General features: G+C 50.8%; 1 protein-coding gene across 2 annotated transcripts in view; it reads left to right on the top strand.

Annotated features, from left to right (window-relative positions):
• Positions 1-12553, top strand: part of PDZK1IP1 (PDZK1 interacting protein 1) — a 32823-nt gene extending 20270 nt beyond the window's left edge. For both annotated transcript variants that reach the window (XM_006126441.4, XM_089780406.1), the window contains exons 2-4: positions 777-885; positions 8510-8611; positions 11269-12553. In XM_006126441.4, the coding sequence (XP_006126503.2) occupies positions 777-885; positions 8510-8611; positions 11269-11341 (284 nt within the window). In that variant the 3' untranslated portion in view covers positions 11342-12553. The remainder of the gene's footprint in view (positions 1-776; positions 886-8509; positions 8612-11268) is intronic.
• Positions 12554-19225: the final 6672 nt, after the last annotated feature.

Raw genomic sequence — 19225 nt, 5'->3', positions numbered from 1 at the left:
AAGCTGTAGAGGCTCCTACACTGAAGTCCCAGGTTCAAATGTGCTGGGTGGTGGCTACAGGAGCACAGACCAACCAGACCCCTGCTTTCCTTGGTCCAGCAGGGTGACCTACAGGCCAAGGCTCAATTTATGGTTCTGGGTTCAATTCCCAGCTCTACCCTGTGCTGTCAATCACAATCGCCGACTCAGCCTCCTAAGGGATGTAGGTTTCAATCCCACAAGCTACTTCATGCTTAGTTTTGTTCCTAAGCTTCAGTAGGCTTTGTTAAGTGCTGAAATTCAAGCATGGGCTTAAGAGCTTGCCTAGCTTGGGACCAGAAAGCACAGCACTGGCAGGCGTGAACTCTGAGATCCTATACTCATGGAGGCAGTTTAAGAACCCGAACAGAGCAAGTGAAACTAAAAATATAAGAATGGCCATATTGGGTCAGACCAAAGGTCCATCTAGCTGAGTGTCCTGTCTTCTGACAGTGGCCAATGCTGGGTGCCCCATAGGGAATGAACAGAACAGAACAGGGAATCAAATGATCCATTCTTGTCACCTTGGACAAACAGAGGCTAGGGACACCATTCCTACCCACCCTAGCTTATAAGTATTGATGGACCTAATCTCCATGAATGTATCTAGTTCTTTTTTGAACCCTGTTAAAATCCTGATCTTCACAACATCCACAGGCAAGGAGTTCCACAGGTTGACACTGCGCTGTGTGAAGCAAAACTTCCTTTTACTTATTTGTTTGTCTAATGAGTGTCCTTTCCTCCTCCTTTCTCTGCAGCTCGGGGAAATCTCCAGCCATGGATGCAAGGGCTCATTGCAGTGGCTGTTTTCCTAGTCCTGGTGGCCATCGCTTTTGCCGTTAATAAGTTTTGGTGTCAGGAAAAAGAGTAAGTTCTTCTCCCCCCCCCCCTTTGTTCCATTTGATTTAGGCTCTGTTGATGTTGCAGAGAGTTATCTACGTGGGGCATAATGAGACCATGGCACAGTGTGGATTAAAAAAAGGGAATATTTTTGTAGCTATTTAATGGTATTGGCTTACAGGGACAGTGGGCCATATGGCACAAGACAATGGCGGTACCTTGTAACTCCTCCTGTTCTGGCCAGAGTCTGGAATTACCACTTCAAATCCCAGAGCCCTGTTACGGAGGCATGAAAGTGGCCAATGTAAACGCTCCCCACTCGGGCAGTGATGGGACTGAGGTGCCAGGCCTGTGAACTGATTTCAGTGTTCATTGCCAGTCCCTTCAGTGGGGCACCGTTTAGAACAGATGCTGCTATCTTGGCATTACTGTTACTTGGTACCAGGGAATGCCTGCTGAAAGGACGCACGTTTTGCTTCTTGGATGGTCAGGGCCATCCCGAGTGGGGGTGCGGGGCCTGGGCAACTCCCCTGCCACAGGCCCCGCCCACCGTGGCTCCACCCCTTCTCTAAGCCCCACCCCCTATCCTGAGCAATTGGCCCAGGGGATTACAGCGGCCTGGTCTACTCCACCGCACCCTCCTCCCAACCCACTGTACCCCGATTCTCTATGGGGTGGGAAGCAGAGCACCCTGCTTCCTGCCACCACTGAGAAGCCACATGCAGAAGGCTGGGAGAGAGTGGTTAGGGTTGCCAGATACTTTCCCCCAAAATACCGAACATGGTGGGGGAAAAATTGGTTGAGCAAAAAAAAGGGACCACACTTGTTGAGCAAAAAAAAAAAAAAATTTGCCCAAAATAAGGGTCACTGCACCTTTAAATCCCAGCACTACACACTCCTCGCTTCCCCAGCCCAGGGGAGGAATGTCCCGAATGGCTTTCCATCCGAGACAAACAGAAAATATCAGACATTTTACATGTCCGGTATTTTCTGTTTTTTTTTTTACTGGACAGAGGCCACAGATACCAGACTGTCTGAACCACTACCAGACACCTGGTGGTGTGCCCATGTGGTGAGGGGGGAGCGACCCCTGCTGCTGCTGGACCAGGTCCCATAATTCCCTGGGTCCCTCCTGTCCATAGGATGGTTGGGGAGGCCGCTGTGGGGTCTGATGAGGCTGCCCGGATTCGTTCGATGGGCAGGCCTGCTCTGTGCAGGAGACCACCCAGGGGCACGGGGCAGTGAAAAGGATGGTTGGCTAACCAGACATTTCAGAGGGTCGTTTTCCACCGACTTAAACGGTGGTAACAAAATTGATAACTGCTGGAAATCTGACCCATAAACATTAGAGAAGCTACGTTCATTAGCACGCTTTGGGGGCCTGGCCTTGTAACATCTTGGCTACGTTATGCACATGGCCGATTTTCCACTCACGTTTCCCTTTTAAAATTGAGAAATGTCCAGAAAAGACAGATCACCCGTCAGACTTGGGAGATCTGGGTTGAAGCCCCGGTTCTTCTCCAGACTTCCTGCGGGCCCTTGGAAAAGCCAGTTAGGCCCAGATCCTCCAAATATCTACACAATTGACTCGCATTGATTTCAGTGCAGATTAGCCACCCAACTACCTCTGAGATCCAGGCTTCAGGGCTTGTCTCCCTGGATGTTTGCTTTGTGACTCTACCTCACACTGGGTAGCTGCATCCATCTGTCTTAGGGTTGCCAGATACTTTCACAAAAAATCCCGAACATGGTGGAAAAAAAAATCGGTTGAGCAAAAAAAAAAAAAAAGTCACTGCGTCTTTAAATCTCCCCGCAACCTCCCGCCAGGCATGGCAGGAGAAGTATGTCTGACATAATGCAGAAAATATTTTCTGGGTTTTTTTACCGGACAGTGGCCACAAATAGTGGACTGTCTGGGCGAAAACTGGACATCTGGCAAGCCTAATCCATGTGGACCCTGCTGACGCACACTAACGGTTCCTTCGTGCACTTGGCTCGAGTCTGGTTTCCAAGAGGGTTTGATCAAAGAACCTTAGTGGGCAGTTAGTGCGGGTCAGCAGGCGAGCCTGGGTTAGAGCAGTGGTTTTCAAACTTTTTTTCCTCCTGACTCAGTTGAAGAAAATCGACTAGAGTGTGGACTCCAGGATGGGGCCGAGGAGAGGAGCTTTGGGGTGTAGATAGGGGCTCCAGCTTTGGGGGAGGATCAAGGCTGGGGGAGGAGGGGCTGACCTCGAGCCGTTCCTGGTCGCTCGGCAGTGCAGCAGGGGAGCTAAGGCAGGTTTCCTGCCTCTCCTGGCACCACAGACCAGGCTGCGCCCCAGGCAGCAGGTTCCCAGCCAATGGGAGCATGGAGGTAGTGCTCAGGGCAGGGGCAGTGGGTGGAGCGCTGTGCGCATCCCCTCCTTCCCCCACACTCAGGAGCCGGGCCTGCTGCTGTACATTTCTGGGGTGCAGTGCAGTCTGCGGGGCCAGCACAGGCAGGGAGCTGCCTTCCCCACCCCACTGCTCACCTGATCCCCCTGCAGCAGCGAGTCCCAGGCGTGAACCGTCGTCTGAACACCACAGGGTTAGAGTCGCATTCTAGCTGGCCACAAACCCGTCAGTGAACCAGGGAGGCCTGCCCTTCCCTGCGTCTCAGGGGTGCTGTGAGGCCCAAGGCAGCACTAGGAGGTCGGTGCTCTGCTAATGCCAGGCACGTATTTCTGCAGGATGGTTTAATAGATTAACGTTTAACATGGGAAATGCCGACCGCAGGTTGTGCAACGGTGCTGGGTCACCGATGGGTTCACTGGCCTCAGGTCAAACCCCAGCACCCTAGGGCTGAAAGTTTGACTCAGGCCAGACCATCTTGGGCTTGTGAGACTCGGGGAGGGGGGAGGGGAAGAAGTTGGGAGGGGAAACGAAACAGAGAGAACGACTCGAATGAAAACCTCCAGCGAGACGGGGAGCAGAGAGCGCAGGCGGAGTGGAATCTCGGTAGAGAGTGGTAGAAAGGCCGCAGGGGGGGGACACCGAGATGTCAAACTAGGAGAGAAAATGAGCCCAATTCTCCGTTACTCAGTTTCTGTCTTTGGGGCAGAGTTGCGAGAGTCCCTGGGTGGTTTCGCCGTCCCCTGCAGGATGGGGCAGAGGTCCGTCGCTGGCTGCACTGGAATACCCGGTGGGCTCTCTGTAACTTTCAGAATTTCAATCAGGAGTTGAGGGTGTCTGTAACCCAGCCCGAGGGAAGGGGCCTATTGCAGGAATGGGTGAGTGAGGGTCTGAGGTCTGCGAGGTGTAGGAAGTCAGTTTAGCCTAGGGTCCTTTCTGGCCTTGAAGTCTGAGTATGTGACGAGGGGGATTAAAGTATCTGGCTTTAAGCCTCTGGTGGATCCTGCAGTTTCCTGTTGAGCTCCAGTGTAAGCTAGAGCTGCCCCAGGGCTGCTTTAACTTCAGTTTTGCTTCCTGGCCCCCCTGGGCTCTGTGAAGCAGAAAATAACTTTGTGACCTGGCTACATCTCTGCTCCACCTCCTACCCACCCCCGATCGACCCCCTGCCCCACCACCGAGCTGGCCAACCCCATGTCAGAGCACCCTCGTGCAGGGGCATTTCCAAAAGGGCCCGTTCTGCCTCGTTACACTGCCAGAGGGGCAGAAGCAGGTCGGAAGAGAGCTGTGGAGCGGATCCCAACCCACCCCGGCTTTGGGGCATGCTCTTTCCTTCACACGGAGCGTGGGCTACCCCGGAGCTTTGATTTGCCCATCCAATCCAGTGATCTCCAGCAGCGTCTAGGAAGAGGCAGGAACGTGGCCCCGCCGTTTGGTGGCGGAACCAGCAGGAGCGTGGGTAGTAGCGCTGGCTCTGACACGGCTCCCTCTTGTCCTGTCGAATGTCAGAATCCAGCTGCTGTGGCGGGAGGGCGGGAAGGGCTAGAGGCTGTTTTTGAATTCAGTTTGGCCTCTCATCAGAGGAGGCACCGCTGAGGCCTGGCAACCTGCCAGCCCCGGTTCTGTCTCGTTAGCAGCAGCCGTCAGCTTAATCCTGGTCTGTTTAGGCCTTGACATCACTTGGGCGAGCCCCAAACACCACCCGCCGGCAAGCACTGAAGGGGCTCAGAGACACCCGGGATCTAGCTGGGTGACAGGATGACCCAGGAGCGGCCTGAGGTCGGCTGTAGCCTCAATGGCTGTGATGTAATCATAGGGCACCCGGGCTGGCGGTGCCCTAGGCGACCGCCTAGTCTGCCTAGGCTCATGGGCCGTCCCTGGGCTGACCTAGAGCAGTCCATCCAATTGCCACTAGCAGCGGGAAACACACACACACACACACACCCTTAGTACTTCACTCACTCACACACACACCCCCTAAACACACACATCCTCTACCTCTTCTCTCTCTCTCTCACACACACACACACACACACACACACACACACACACACACACACACACACACCCTTACCACTTCACTCACTCACACACACCACCCCCTAAACACACACATCCTCTCTCTCTCTCTCTCTCTCTCTCTCACACACACACACACACACACACACACACACACACACACACACACACACCCTTACCACTTCACTCACTCACCCCCCCAAACACACACATCCTCTACCTCTTCTCTCTCTCTCTCTCACACACACACACACACACACACACACACACACACACACACACACACACTCATTCACACACACACACCCTTACCACTTCACTCACTCACACACACACCCTCACACACATCCTCTCTCTCTCTCTCACACACACACACACACACACACACACACACACACACACACACACCCTTACCACTTCACTCACTCACACACACACACACACACACACCCTTACCACTTCACTCACTCACACACACACACACCCTAACACACACATCCTCTACCTCTTCTCACACACACACACACACACACACTCTTACCCCTTCTCTCTTTCACTCTCTCACACACACACACACACTCACTCACACACACACACACCCTAACACACACATCCTCTACCTCTTCTCACACACACACACCCACACCACACACACACACACTCTCTCCTACCCCTCTCTCTCTCTCTCTCACACACACACACACACACACACACACACACACACTCACACACACACGTACCCCTTCACATACACACATACTCTAACCCCCTCCCTCCCGGGGCGGCTTGGGCCATCCGTGCGCCCCGGGCAGCGAGCACACGACGCATGTGTGGCTCCGCCCCCCGGCACATGGTGCATGTGCGGCCCCGCCCCCCAGTGCTCTGCACACCTTACAGCTGCGATCAGGCACGCGGCCCCTTACAGCTGCCATCAGGTGCCCCCCATAGGTTGGCACCTCAGGCAACTGCCTAGCTACCTCCCCCTTTAATCCTGCCCTGCCCCCCTCCCACATACCTACCTCTTCACACACACACGCATGCACACACACCCTGCCCCTCCCCTTCGCAGACACACAGTCCAAGGCAACATCTGAGGTCTCTTCTGCTGCTGACATATATATACAAAATTGCCAAACATTTTGCAACAGCCCATTCTGAGACAGGCTGGAAAAACCAGTTAGCAGGAGAAAACAGTTCCCAGGGCTGACAAATTGGTCTCCCCGAATGCTGCAAACTAGGCGCTGATGTCGCTGTGCAGCGGGGAAGGCCGAGAGCAGGGAGACAGGACTTGCTACCAAGGCAGAAAAAGCAGTTATAGAATGACTGACTCACCAGAAATCCCACAGGGCAAAATCCGGCAGCCCTGAGTGATCAGATTCAGGCAAAGTCCTTGCGTAGGGACTTTTTGAGCTGTAGCTATTAACATTTTGGCTGTAGAAGCCAAGCCTGTGAACAATTCAGTGAGTGTGTCCTACCTGTAAGTGTATGTAACAACTCCTCTTCTGTACCCAGTCAGCAGAGATTAGGGATCTATTACTACCCTGGTAGGTCACGCTGCTTGCACTTTAACTCTGGAAGTTCCTGCTTTGATTCACGGGTGGCGGAGCCAAATTAGGGAAGTGAGTGTGTAACAGGAAAAGCTTAAAAAACAACAGTCTAGTAGCATCTCACAGAATTGTTGTTTGTAACAGGAAAAACTTAAAAGACTCACTTGCTATCCCTGTGAAGCTTATCTACTCACTGTCTTTTTTTCTTTCTCCCTTTCAATTTTTTTCCTTCTTCCCCTCTCCGACTTCCTTTATTTATTCTTGGATCTGGACATCCAACACTCTGGTCATCTGAAGAAGTGGGCTGTGCCCACGAAAGCTCATGATCCCATCTACATGTTTTGCTAGTCTCTAAAGTGCCACTACACTATTTGTTGTTTTTAAAGTTTTTCCTTGTTTTTACTGAATTTCAACTTGTTAAAATTCAGACCAGTTCTCCAGTTTGTCAAGGCCACTTTGAATTTTAAACCTGTCCTCCAAAGTGCTTGCAACTGGGTGTCCTCTGCAGATTTTACAAGCGTCCTCTCCACCTCGTTCTCCAAGTCGCTAGTGAGAATATCTCCTAGCACCAGACCCAGAACTGACCTCAGCAGGCCCCCCTAGACCGGCTTTCCTAATTTGAGCACAAGCCATTGATAACTACTCTCTGAGCATAGACTTTCAACCAGTCGTGCGCTCACTGTGCAGTAATTACATCCAGATCACATTGCCCTAGTTTGCTTATGAGACTGTCATGCTGAACTATGTCAAAAGCCTTACTAAAATCAAGGCATAGTCCATCTACCGCTTCTCCCCATTCCCTAGGTCAGTAACCCCATCAAAGAAGGAAATTAAGTTGGTTTGTCATGATTCATTCCTGACAGATCTGTGGTGACAATTCCTTGTAACCTCATTATCCTCCGGGTGCTTACAAATCAGGAAGTCAAGGGAGGCTGATTGGTCTATAATTGCCCAGGTTTTCCTTGTTACCTTTTGTAAAGATAGACCAAGAACTATCTTCCGAGCCCCTCTTCTCCCTCGCGAGGAGGAGCAGTTCTATCCAGCTGTCCCAACTCCATCTCTGCAGCCAGTAGCCTGGTGCCTTCAAGGGTAAGAGCTCTTGTCCCATATTGCTCGGTGGTGGCCGTGACTGTAACTTCCTGGAGGATGGATGGCAGCCAGCCAGTGGTCAGCCTGTACTCTGATCTGCAATGGAGAGCTGAGTGTCTAAGAGCCAAGGAACTGAGGTGCACAGCATGGCTGGTTGGCAGTGGGGCTAGGACATGAAGCAAGGGCCCGATGGAGAACCATCTAGTCTAGGGAGGATTTGAGGGTCACGCAGGGTAACCAAAGTCAGGGGCACCCGAGGCTTCCTAAAAGTGTGTGTGGGACCCACCAGTGCCCACCTTGCTCCAAGCAGCGCCCCTTCCTGCTGAAGAGGTTCGTGTATTTAGCTTGGACGATCTGGTTACCTTCTCCAGCTCTGTGAAGCTCAAAAGCTTGCTCCAATCAAAGCTATTAGCACACCTCCCTTGTCTCTCTCTCCATGGCTTGATAATTCCAGGTGTTAAGATGTGGATTATCGTTCAAACCATACCTGAGCTTTTCAGCGTGTGAAATCATTTGATCCATAACTCGGTTGCTCACTTGGGTGTCAGCCGAAGCGGCACAAATACAATCCAGCCGGCTGCCCTTCCATGGTTCTCTCTGAATTCTTTCAAATGTGCTTCTTTTGGTAGGGAAAACATCGAGTCGGTGGTCACCAGCAGGAGCAAGAAGGAAGAGTCTGTGGCATCCAACGGGACTGAGGGGAGGTATTCGATCACAACCGCTGACTTCAGGTGAGTCAGGCATTCAAGAGCTTCTGAGCTCGTCCGGCGAGGGTCCCTTTCTGGGCTATGCCAAGAGGGCGACAGAAACGGGTTTATGTTACCGTTGGGCCATTCAGCATCTGGACACCGGTGACCAAAATAAGCTCCAGTGTAAATTAGAGCAGCCCCTTCTCTCTGGCCTAGACCTGCCCTTCATCCTGCCCTCTGCTCCCAGGACATGTCCTATGCTAAGTCATGGGGGAAAGGGACAGTGCAGGGTTGCTTCTGGTGGCTCTCAGATTGCTGAGGTAAAATTCAGAGCTCTGGTCAGGGGAGCCAGCAGCCTCACTGGGCCCCTGGGCAAGGTGGGGCTGGGGGGGATGTTGCTGCATTCCCCCCAGAAAGGGGGGTCAAGAGCAAAAGGGGCTTCAGCCAGCCCTCAGGGCCACCCGGACCGTGGCGCGCCCCCCATACACACCCCCGCCAGCTCTCAGCACTGCCTGGAATGTGCACGACTCTGACAGCATTTTAAAGAGCCTAGGTTCCAAGCTCTTTTGAATTGTCTGGGTCCCGGAGCCAGTTGCTCCCTTTATCCCTGGCCCTCATCGGTGCTCCTGACCCTAGTGCATCATGCTTATAGGGCCCCACTCCTATTACAGCCCAGTTGCAAATTATTTGGGGGCTCTCCTCCCCGCTCCCCTTGTCAGCCTCAGTTCTACTGTATGCCTGCACTGGAATAATTTTTCCTCTGGCCATTTTCATCCTCTAAGGGTGTGGAGGCCCAAATCTGCCCTCCAAAAACCAGGGAGCCTGTCATCAGGGCTGTTCCTAATCAATTAGCGGCCCCAGGCGACCGCCCAGCTTGCCCATAGGGTTGCCAGATGGTTTAAAAAAAATACTGGACCAAAATTTGTCAAGGAAAAAAAAAAGGGGTCAGGGAGTAACCAGGGAAACCTGGGGGGAGGATTTGGGAGGTTGGTCTGAAATGCGGTCACAGCTTGTCCCTACGACCGGCTGTCAGCAGTCCCTTGAAAATGGACAGCCCGGGGCAACCACGCAGCTCGCCCACCCCTAAGACAGGCTCAGGGGACAGACCTTAAAAGGTTGGGAGGGGTCGCCCCTCTGTCCTTCACAGTTTATGGCAACAAAAAAGGATTTAAAAAAAAATCAAACTGATTTGCCTCACTGATGGCGGCAGCCGTGTAGACATTAGTCCAGATATTTTCACTAGATCCTAAAATGCTGCTGTGAATGTGCCTTACTCCGTCTGAGGCAGTGTCTAGACCACAAAGTTCCATCGGAAAAAGATACGCAAATTGTGAATCGCAATTTGCCTACCTTTTTCCACTTTTCTTCCGAAGGAGGCTTTTCCAATTATCAGCCCGTCTACACTGGGCCAAATGTCGGAAAAAAACCCTCTTTCAGAACATCCCTTCTTCCTCGTAAACGAGGTTTACAGGGATGCCGAAAAAATGTGTCTGCTTTTCGGATTTTTTTTTCGAAAAAGCAGATGCTTTTCTTGGACATGGCAGCGCTTTTCCATGATACCGAATCTAGACGTACCACGAAAGCCCTGATTCAGGGTCTTACCCCTCTGCAGAATTCCAGAAGCTGCCACTTGAGTCTCAGTTGTTAGCAGTACAGGTCCTATGACACACAGTTGCAGCCTTGAAAAAAACATAAGTGTTGTACATTTCTTGTTAATTCCTTATTAATTATTAAGTTATTACTTCCCATAATTAATTTTAAATTAATGATTTCTTATTAATTTCTTATTAATTTAGTGTCCTTGGCAGATATTGGAATTTCATGGGGGTATGCACAGCTGCTGAGTCTCCCCCTCTGCTCTCCCCAAACCACTGGGATTCTCCCAACAGTGAAGAGGTGGAGGCTATCAGCCTATCCCAGGGAGTGGAGCTAGGCAGCAGGCTGGGGTAGTGGTAGGGGTTGGGGAGGGAGGCAGTGTCTTACTGAAATACAGGGTCCCAGGCTGCCACTGTTACTTTCTGTTTGGCTGATGGGGAGAAAGGGTTAGTGTCACCGAGTTGTGGGGGAGTCACCGAGCCCTGCACCCCCATCCACAGCCAGATGGGGCTGTCAGCCAGCAGCTGGACCAGAAGGTTTATTAGTCCACAGGGACACAGCGTAGAACAGTCTTGTCAGTACAGAAACCAGAACCCGTCAGTACAACCCATCCTGGGGAGAGGAGGTCTATAGCCTATGGCCCCTCACACTTTTCCCCCCTCACTCTTCTCTTCTGCAGACTAAACAAACCCAAATCCTTCAGTCTCTCCTCATAGGTCATGCACTCCAACCCCCTAATCTATTTGGTCGCCCTCCGCTGCACCCTCTCCAATGCGTCCACATCCTTTCTGTAGTGGGGGGCCCAGAACTGGACACAATATTCCAGATGTGGCCTCACCAGAGCCGAATAAAGGGGCATAATCACTTCTCTGGATCTGCCGGCAGTGCTCCTCCGAATGCACCCTAATATGCCATTCGCCTTTTATGGGAGCAGCCTGTTTTCTCTCTCCCTGGTTTTGGGTTCCTGTGTGTTTCTTGTTTGGAATTCTAAGCAGTGAAGTCAAGTTCCATCACCGCCTTTCAGCAAGAGTATTTGTTTTTATTTACGTCTCTGTGTGCAAGCTGTGAATGTAACAGTAAGCAGCTTCCCTGTAACGTTTCAGGTCCAAAGACGCCCAGCACGCCTATGAAAATGTCATTGAGTACGAGGGGAAAGTCGTCACTACTCAGATGTAAGAGCTGCCTTTGAGGATCGCCGGCTTCTTGCCATCTTTCTTCACCCCTCTCCCATTCTAACTTGGCACCCCCGTGCTGTGGTCAGCTCGCTAGCGGGGAATCAGCCCGCTTGGATTCACCCACACTCCGGAAGATGAAGACTGCTCCCCAGAAGGATCACCGTAGCCAGACAATTTGCTTCCTCCAGGAGGACAATTTTTCTTGCCTGAGACAACGCCACCGCCGAACTCATGTGAAACCTGCTGCTTGCCAGGGCAGATGGATAAACTCCCGCATCGGCCAGTGGCAACAATTCAGATATTTCTAGGGTGGTGGGGGGCAGTTTCAATTCCCCGGCATCCCCACTCCTACCCTCATGAACCCTGCCTCTCCCTTGACTGGAGAATCTCCCTTTGCTGCTACGTACACAGGGCATGAGCCGCTGCCAGCAGAAGTCAAGTTCTTAGCGGGCTCCTCTGCTCTCCACTGTAGAGGGAAAGACGCCCCGTGCGCCACGGCCCAGCATTGTTTGGCCCGGCTGTGCCTCCACCAGAGTTGAGTGCCATTGTGGTCCTGTGCGCGAGGGTGCCACAACGCTTGTTGACACTGGGCCACGCTGCCCCCTCCCTCTGTCCAGAGAGGGGGTCTGGTCAAATTCAAGTGGCTTTGTGGCCACACCGCTGTGTAGGCCCCCAGCATCCCCAAAAAGGGCAGGGGAGGGAGAAACAACAGCCACAGCTGCCTCCTTTCTCCTTCTCCCACCTCCTTCCCTGTCAGCATGGGCAGGCCCTCACACCCAATGGATCAGTGCTAGAACCAATACAGAGGGAGATATAAAGGCTCTGATTTCTCCCCTCCTCCCATCCCTGAGGGATGCAGGAAGCAGCCTGCGACTCCTAGACACCAGTGTGTACAGAAACCTCCTTCTCTTTGCCTCAAAGAACACCCCCTCCGACATCTCTTCTTCGCCCTGGCCTGGTGTAACAGCATTGCTGCTAAGCGCCTGTGCAGTGCAACAGCCTTTTGTTATGTTCCAATAAGCTAAAGTCTTCTACACCCATTCTCTCCAGAGCCAGTTATTTATTGGTGGCCAAAGCGGGCAGCCTTGTACGGGTGGCTTTCCCTTTTTATGTCTCTTTATGAACAAAGAAGCCAATTGGTTGACTTGGTCAGGTCCAAAATCTCCTCCTGTGAACATATTTTCCTTGTAGCAATAAAGAAAATGATTCTTTACTACGATGGTATGAGTTACAAGGCACAAACCAGCTTTGTAGAGACTCAAAAAACACTGTGAACAGGAAAGCACCTCCGGCTGTGAAAAAGGACATTGTTCCCAGCAACAGGCAGGAGGTACAACCAGCATAAGTTGCCACGAGGAAGGCAAGCATTAGATCCCCGGTGCTGGTGTGTCTCTCACAGTCCTGACTAGCCTACAGGCCCAACCCAGTCTTTGTGAAAGGTTTGAGCAAGCAAGGACAGTTGGATTTGGATCTGAGGCAGAGAACAATGGGTTTTGTGGCTAGGGTGCTGGATTGAGGCACAGGAAATCAAGGTGCAGTTCCTGGCTCTGACTCAGAATCCTTGGGTAACCTTGGTCATGTCACTAAGCCCAGATACTCAAAGGCTGTCCTGTGGGAGTTAGGCATCTAAATCATAAAACCATAGGACAGGACAGAACCTTGAGAGGTCATCTCGTCCAGTCCCTTGCGCTCTAGGCAGAACTGAGTGTTAGTCCCTGACAGGTGTTTGTCTAGACCTGCTCTTAAATATTTCCAGTGACGGAGATTCTACAACCTCCTTGGGAAATTTACTCCTGTGTTTAACCATCCAGACAGGAAGTTTTTTCTACTGTCTGGCAATGTTCTCTCTCATGTTTTTTCCAGTCCATGTGTGGAATAAATGTTATGTGCACTGAGGCATGGGTGGATGTGCACCACTTGTAGAAGCATATACTGCCAACTGTGGGTGCTCTGCTGGGCAGCACTGGAATCTCTCCTGGGTAGCCGCCCAAGTGTTCAGCTTACAGGGAACACTGGTGTCCAACCTTGCTGCAATTTAAGCCCATTGCTTCTTGTCCTATCCTCATGGGTCAAGGAGAACAATTGTTCTCCCTCCTCCTTGTAACGCCCTTTTATGACTTTGAAAACTGTTCTTAGTTTCCCCCCTCAGTCTCAAAACCCCCCAACATACCTTTGTGAACCCGGGCCTTAGTTTCTCTGGGCAAGCTATTTCACTTGCTGATGTGAAAGTTAGGAGCCTTTGTAGCTCTAGGCCTCCATTTACCCATCAATGAAATGGGGCTAATACTCCAGTCTTTTGCCCACACTTTGTCTTTGTAACCGCTACCAGGTGTGCTTCTATTACTTGAGTGGTAAAGCCAGGTGGCTTTATTAACTCAAGCAGTAGCAGTGCCTATACTAAGCTCCAGAGGATCCAGGTTGAAATGTGCCTGGTGATAGTTAACAAGTGATGCTTCATTCAGGATCTCAACTGGCTTCATAGCTCAAGCTGTAGAGGCTCCCACAGTGAGGTCTAGGGTTGCCAGGTGTCCAGTATTGGCCTGGACAATCTGTCTGGTAAAAAATATCAGACATGTAAAATGGCTGGTATTCTCTGTTTTTCTCAGACAGAAGGCCACTTGTAACATTCTTCCCCTTCTGTGCCTTAGGGGGGAGGGGATTTAAAGGCGCAGTGGTTTTTGGTTTTTTTTGTGCTCAACTTTGGTCCCTCGTTTGTTTTTTGTTTTTTTTTCTCAACCAATTCTTTTCCTGCTATGTTTGGTATTTTTTATGAAAGTATCTGGCAACCCTACTGAGGTCCCCAGGTTCAAATCTTCCTCGTGGTGGTTACACCTAGTTCTACTATAAGCTCGGTGGGGCAGGGATTGCATTTTGCTATTGACCTAGCATAATGTGGCCCTGATTTCTGTTGGAGCATCTAGGGGCTACTGTGAGGGAATCCCTTCAGCTGCTGAGTGAGGTCTGCCAGGTTGTGGTTTGACACAAGAACTAAACTGGGGAAAGTTTGATGTTCCTTCAGCCTGACCCACCCTGCACAGGGACTATATTTAAGTACTATATTGACCCACTTTAGTTTGGTGCGTTTTCCTGCTCTCACAAATAATGGGCCTCTGTTATTTCCATTCTGGTTGTCAGAGCTCTCTGCTCATGTAACCCACCCACCTACTGGATGGGGGTCACCAATGGGGAATGGCACTTAGACCACTTATAGCAAGAGTAAGTTTGCTCCCCAGCCTTAGCTGCATGGCAGCTGACTTTCAATTCAGGCTAGTATAGCAACGTAAGCACTAAGCTCCAGAGGTCCCAGGTTCTGTTCCACCTTGCCAGCATTACACACCCAGGAAGGAAAGTGAATAATAAATTAACAAAGCTTTCTAAAGCTTAAGAGGACCTGTTTGGTAGGAAACCTGCTGGTGAAAAGGTTCTGACAGGGGAGGGAACTCTGTTTTTATTGAACAATGATACTTAGATGGGAAAGCTATCGGTCTTTTACAAAAGAGTTAAATGGCATTACCATAGTTTTACAGATGGGGAAGCTGAGGCACAGAGTGCAAATGGCTTGTTTATGGCCCCTCAGAGCCCTGCAGGTCTCAGCCTTATTTCCTGGCCCACCCTGAATGGGTTCTCTTGTTGCTAATGTGAATATCCCTAAAGCTGGGCCCAATTCCCCTCTAGATGACTGGAGAGAAGACTTCTGTGGGAGTTTCTGACAGGACCTGTGCTGGCACTCTCCTTGCTCGCTTGCAGGTTAAAAGGGGTCCTGCCTCCTGGGCTGTTCATTAACCAGTCCTCATTCCTACCTGCGAGAAGTGGGTAGTTTTGCTGAGCCTACGACATGCTCTGGGGAGATTAGCTACAGAGGAGCGGTCCGAAATCCCCTCTCAAGCTAATACACTCCCCACAGGAGTCTGAGCACACACACCTAGGCCAGAAGTGCCTTCTCTCAGGGGTGCAAGTATTTGCCTGGAGGCAGCTGCAGCGCTTAAAATCCTTTAGTGATGTAGCTTTCAGCCGCCTGGCTCACACTTATTTCACACGGGGTAGGGAATGGGGCTGGACCGAGCTGTAGGGAGTTTTGTCTTTCAATGTATAAAGTGCCCTCCATCTGACTGTTATGTTCATGTCATACAAGCAGAGAAGCTGTCAATCTAAACAGCAGCATTTTGTCTCTTGGAAATTGGAACCATAACACACAATAACCCCAAATCAAAGGGAGAGAATACAGGCTGCTCCCAAAAACAAGAGAAGCACTGCTTGTCCTCCTCTTACTCTTACTTAATATAATCTACGCTATCATGTGCCGAAAGTGTCCGTCTGCTATGTACATTGGACAAACATCTCAGACACTTCGCCAAAGGATTAATGCCCACAAAACAGATATCAGACAAGATCACAAAGAGAAAACAGTTTCTTGCCACTTTAACCAGAAAGGACACTCTCTAAATGACTTAGCCACCTGCATTCTGCTACAAAGACCTTTTACATCTGCACTTGAAAGGGAATCCTCTGAACTGTCATTCATGTTAAAATTCGACACTTACCAACAAGGACTTAACAAGTCTTTGAACTTTCTCACCCATTACCAAGACAGTTTCCCCAATTATCACCTGTAATACCATTAACTCACAAACATCCCACTCTCCCTACCTTTAATATCAGCAATTCACAGACACTTACCTTCCTTCCTCCCCCTTCCCACCCCCCCCCGCATCCCCGTTCTGTTCTGCAATGTGATTTGTCCTTTTCATATTTGTTCATTTTTTTTAAATTGTATCCTTTGGTATATATGGTTGTGACTACTTTCTTCCACTATTTGATCTGAGGAAGTGGGTCTGGCCCACGAAAGCTCATCATCTAATAAACCATCTTGTTAGTCTTTAAAGTGCTACATTGTCCTGCATTTTGCTTCAACTACCCCAGACTAACACGGCTACATTTCTATCACTGTCCTCCTCTTACTGTCTCACTGCTGTTAACTCTAGATTTGCCAGCTTCTCTAGAAAGCCTGCAAGCAGGAGCCAGAATCCCCCGGCCCACCCTCTGTGTACTTAAGGGGAGAATTTGTAATGTCTTCGCCATTTTCAATATACCGCCCTGCAGAGCTTAAAGCACGTAAGAGTGTAACAAAGAAAAGATGAAAAAAAAAATCCAAGGCTACGTCTACACTGGCACCCTTTTCCGGAAATGCTTATAACGGAAAACTTTTCCGTTATAAGCATTTTCGGAAAAAGCGCGTCTACATTGGCAGGATGCTTTTCTGGAAAAGCACTTTTTGCGGAAAAGCGTCCGTGGCCAATCTAGACGCGCTTTTCCGCAAAAAAGCCCCGATCGTCATTTTCGCGATCGGGGCTTTTTTGCGGAAAAGAAATCTGTGCTGTCTACACTGGCCCTTTTCCGGAACAGTTTTCCGGAAAAGGACTTTTGCCCAAATGGGAGCAGCATAGTTTTTCCGGAAAAACACTGACGATTTTACATTAGCTCGTCAGTGCTTTTCTGGAAATTCAAGGGGCCAGTGTAGACAGCTGGCAAGTTATTCCGGAAAAGCGGCTGATTTTCCGGAATAAGTGGCCAGTGTAGACACAGCCCAAGAGTTTTGGACAAATTGAAACTCCACAGCTTCAGGACTTACGGCAGCTTCTGATTATTTGGGGTCACGAAGCAACTTTCCGAGGCAGTTGTTTGTGTCCTGTAACTGCTGCAGGAGGTCTTGGACTTCAGCTGCAGCTCGAACCGTTGGAGGTAGTCTAGTGGGCTGGACGGACCGATCCAGTCTTGCAAATGTCTCGGTGTCAGATTTTAGGCTTCCAGGACTGCGGCGAGGCAGGTAAGTGTTCTCTTCACTACATAGGTGTGACGTAGTGGGGGTGCTGTCTGCTCTGCTCTGCGCTGTGATGTGTGGTTCCCATTGACTCACCCACATGTGTATTGGCCCAGACACCTCGTCCCAGCATGAGCAGATAACACTGCTCTTCCCGGGGGAGAGACGAAGGGAGGCGGAGATGAACACCTGAGGGGAGGGGGGCAGTTTTCTGGGTAGAAAACATGAAGGGAACAGACTAAACTGGGTGCTGAGGATTGAGGGGGCGATGGATCCCCTAACCCCAGGGGTCTGAGGCATCCGAGCCCTGACTCCTGTAACCACATCACGTCTATGCTGTGCTGTGTCCTGGAGAAGCAGTAAACCCCTCTAGTCGACTGGCTGGCGGAGTCTGTTCTTGCTGGGATGGGGGTGCAGGATCGGGGGAACCCTGATGCGCCGTCACAACAGGTGACAAAAGAGATCCACAGAAATTAAGTGATATGCCCGGGGAGGGCGGCAGACTTGCTGGGCTCCTGGGCAAGATGTGTGTGTGTGTGTGTCGGTGGGGAGGCTCTGTGCTCCCAGAAGGGATGGGCCATCAGATGGAAGGGGTGAGGCTGATGGCAGTAGTGGCGGCTGCTGGCGCCTCGGGCCCTTTTGAATCTCTGGGCCCCGGGGTACCTGCCCCCTTGCCCCTCCTCTCCTATCGGCAGGCTTGGACGTGCCTAACGTTACATAATGAGTTTGTGGTAGGAACACAAATAGAATCCCAAAGTCCTGATTCCCAGTCCCTGGCTCTAACCTCTAGGCTGCACTGCTCTCCTAAGCCTGCCTCACCTCTGGGCGCTCACCGAGTGCAGCTTAAACACCGAAGGCTACATGGACTTGAGAAACTGGGCCCCTGGCGTTTACTGGCTGCTCCTTGTTCAATGGAATGGGCCTCAGATTAGTCAGTGTCGCATTTGCGCTGCGTAAGCATTTTAGCTCACACGAGTGGGTGTTGGGGAGGCAAGAGCCGTGGGGAAGGTGGGGTCCTCTTCAGTTTCCCTCTTGGTTGCAAAATAACTTTTAAGCACCGGTCTGGTAATGAGTAACCATAAGGCCAGTTCATCGTCACACACCTGGGCTGAACACCCATCCCATGCTGTGTGCAGTGGTGTTGTGGCCCCGTTGGATATTAGCGAGGCAAGATGGGTGAAGTCACAGTTTTTATTGGACCTGCTACTGTGGGTGAAAAGAGACCAGCTTTCCAACTCACATAGAAATCCTTAAATACTGGGCTGTTAGGAGAATGTGGAACCATAATTGTTTCATTCATTGTCATAGCTTCAATGTAGAATGTAGAAGAAGCTGGGGTAATTTGGGGTGGGTTGGAAGAGCCCATTGTGCACACAAGGAGAGTGGTCTTGGTGCATGTGTGTGTGTGACCCCTCGTGTGGTGTGTGTAAGCACACTTTGCCTGGAGAACACAGAGAATCCGACTTCACACTTCTCTCAGCCTGGATCTGGATGCTTACTGTTTCATATTTGCTCTGCCACTGAATTGCTGTATGACCCTAGTCAAATCACTTCACCTCTCCGTGTCTGTTTTCTCTTTGTCTACTGAGATTGTAAAGTTCTTCCATACAGAGACTGTCTCTCACCGTATGTACAGTGCCCAGCACAGCCAGGGACGATGGGCCCTGATCTCAGACCAGGTGCTGCGGTGGCACCGATAGAGATCGAAAGTCACCCACCCACATTAGCAACGGCTCAGATGGCTCACAGACATTTCTGAGCACAATCCTACAGCACAATCCTACATAGAACAAAGTACATTTATTGCTGGAAAATCTTAATTAGATTTTAAGGCCCGAAGGGAGAAGCGAGGTATTATCTGACAGCGCTCATGGCGCTCATGGGAGCTAAGGGTTTGTTGTGATAATTCTTGTTTACCTGGCTGATATGGAGGGGGTTCTCGGTTGTATTGCTGTAATTAGGATATCTCCTCCCTCGCTGACAGGACTGTATCCTCCTGACAGGATGAGTGTGATTGAAAAGGCGGCTTCCCACTCCGCCTAGGCAGCAGTATCACCCGAAGCTGAG

The sequence above is a fragment of the Pelodiscus sinensis genome, chromosome 9 (genome assembly GCF_052426305.1).
Source record: "Pelodiscus sinensis isolate ZL-2025 chromosome 9, ASM5242630v1, whole genome shotgun sequence".
Taxonomy (NCBI): Eukaryota; Metazoa; Chordata; order Testudines; family Trionychidae; genus Pelodiscus; species Pelodiscus sinensis.
This window is presented reverse-complemented; position numbering and strand designations above follow the sequence as displayed.